Source organism: Aptenodytes forsteri, unplaced genomic scaffold, assembly GCF_000699145.1.
Source record: "Aptenodytes forsteri isolate BGI_AS27 unplaced genomic scaffold, ASM69914v1 Scaffold271, whole genome shotgun sequence".
NCBI lineage: Eukaryota > Metazoa > Chordata > Aves > Sphenisciformes > Spheniscidae > Aptenodytes > Aptenodytes forsteri.
In genome coordinates this window covers 40523-42790 of record NW_008794602.1, presented here as the reverse complement: position 1 = coordinate 42790, position 2268 = coordinate 40523, and the positions used below count along the sequence as shown (strand labels likewise).

The 2268-nt window shown below is 69.4% G+C and overlaps 2 protein-coding genes across 2 annotated transcripts in view; one reads left to right on the top strand and one right to left on the bottom strand.

The window, feature by feature from the left end:
- The window catches only part of CDT1 (chromatin licensing and DNA replication factor 1), a 14429-nt gene extending 12743 nt beyond the window's left edge, over positions 1 to 1686 (bottom strand). The window contains exon 1 of the mRNA XM_019470403.1: positions 1594 to 1686. Coding sequence (XP_019325948.1) covers positions 1594 to 1686 — 93 coding nt within the window. The remainder of the gene's footprint in view (positions 1 to 1593) is intronic.
- A 5-nt stretch (positions 1687 to 1691) lies between these two features.
- PIEZO1 (piezo type mechanosensitive ion channel component 1) overlaps positions 1692 to 2268 on the top strand; it is a 20007-nt gene continuing 19430 nt past the window's right edge. The window contains 1 exon segment of the mRNA XM_019470402.1: positions 1692 to 1818. Within this exon segment, the coding sequence (XP_019325947.1) occupies positions 1692 to 1818 (127 nt within the window).

The window sequence follows — 2268 nt, the reverse complement described above, 5'->3', positions numbered from 1 at the left end:
AGAGGGGGGGGCCGGGGGGTGGGTGGCTGAGGGGGGGGGGCTGGCTGGCTCCCACGTAAGCCAGAGCGGTGGCTCGCTCCTCTCGGCCCCGTCACCGCTGGCGCGGGAAGGGGAATATTTGCTTCATGAGATCATGGTTTGCCGAAACGTAGCCAGTAGCCAGCAACACTCGGCAGCGTGCGGGGAGGTGACGCGTCCTGGGGTCACCACAGAGAGGCGGCTGGCGGGACGATGGTCCCGGTCCCCCCACCCTGGGCTCCCCGTGGCCCCCACCCGTGCTGGGGGGCTGCCTGCGCTCCCTGGGGGAGGGAGGCAGCTGGGGACCCTGCTGTGGGGCCGAGGACCGGCTTTAGCCCTGACGAGTGCTGCTGGGACGTGCCCCAGGCTGCCGGGTGCATTCCTGGGTGCCTCCTCTCCCACCACCCCTGCACCCTCTGAGAGTTCCCCGCCGTCCATGGGGTGCTGGGCTGCTCACGGGGGGCTGCACCGGCTCCCCCCCGGCCACGCTGTCCCTAAATCCAGGATGCGCCATCCCATTGAAACCTTGTAAACACAGGAAGGGCCGTGCCCGGCTGGCGGTGCTGAGCACGTCCCCTGGGGCCCAGCCTGCCCCCACCTCGCCCCCTCAGCCCCACAGGGCTGCACACTCCCTGCCCTGGCCACGCAGAGCCGGGGTCCCCTCCCCGGGCTGCCCCAGAGGGATCCCCCCTACCCAGAGCGGGGTCCCCCCAGCCTGCTGGGGGGAGCGCAGGGACGTGTCCCTCGGGTTTGCAGGGGAGGGGACGGAGCAGGGGCACAGTTAAAAAGCGAAGCCGCCGTGCTGCGCAGCCCCCCCCCGTGACTCCCTTCGTCTCCGGCCAGGCACTGATTTGGTGGGTGTCTTGCAGCGGCCATGCCTACCACCGTGTCCTCACGGCTGGGCAGCCGCAGGGCTGCACCGTGGCTGGTCCCAGCTCGCGCCGGTGCATGTGCCGGTGTCTGTCACTGCTCGCCTGGCGTGTGCATGCAGCCGTCGGGAACGCTGTGTCCCCAGCCACGGTGGCAGCTGCCCTGGGATGTCCCCGTCCCCACCTGCGGCAGCTCCGCGGGGTGCTGGCTCAGCCCTGCTCCCTGCCCAGCTCCTCCGACGGTTTCACGCCTGCAAACAAGCTGTAATTTAGGTCTAAAAATAAGCAAGGGGGAAGGTGGTGAGCTGGTGGCGCGCCCGGAGCAGGGCTGGGCGCAGGTGAGAGGCTGTGCCAGCCCCGGGACGGCAGCGGGTGGGTGTCCCAGCCTGGTTGTAGGGGTCCCAGCCCGGCCTCGGGGTCCCTGCAAACCTCGGCACGGTCTTGCAGGAACGATGTGGAAACACGGCAGATTTTGCTCATTGCTCTCGTCCCCCTGCCACCCCACACGTCTGGGACCTCCGGTGTGTCCCCCTTGCCGTGCCACCCACGCGGGTCACTGGGACTGACCCAGCCCAGTCTCCTGCCTGCATCCCTCTCTTCCCACCGGCATCTCTGGGGGGCTTGAGCCCCTGTCTGGGACTGCCCCTCATTTTGGGGTGCCTGTCATTTTGGGGTGTCCCTTGCCTCCTGCTCGGGCGTCCCTCACCGTGCAGGTCGGGGTGCCATCCTTGTGGATCCCGGGGCGGGGGGACTCAGCCGGGAGCCTGGTGGGGGTGCGGCCGCCCTCCCCGTGCCGCATCCCTGATGCTAACCCTGCCTGTACCTCTGCCCCCAGCCTGCCTCTTCCGCTTCAACGTCCTCTCCCTGGTGTACCTGCTCTTCCTGCTGCTCCTGCCCTGGTTCCCGGGGCCCACCCAGCGCTCCGCCGGAGGTAAGGGGCTCAGCCTGGGGCGCGGGGGACCGGGCAAGGCATGGCAGGCAGCAGGGTGGGCAGCGCGCAGGCAGCTCTGGCCGGGGAGAGCTGGGCAGCGCGGGGGCTGCCAGCCGCTCTCCGGCAGGTACCTGCCCTCCTTCCCCTGCGGTTTCCCCCCGGCCGGGAAGCGTGGCTCCGCGTGGCAGCCTCACTCCTGTTAATTATAGCCCGGCGCGGCTATTAATATGCCTCCAGCTACAAAACGGCCAGTTTTGAGCCCCAGCCTTATTAACCAGAAACATAAGGTCTGGGCTGTGCCCGCCGGGTGGGCAGGGATGTACCACGAGCAGCCCCTCCGCCCTGCCCGGGCACGTGGGGCACGTTCCCCACGGTGGGCATGCACGGGGGGTGCAGGGGATGCATCACCCATGGTGGGTGCATGGGTGCATACCCCCCCCCCCCCCGGGG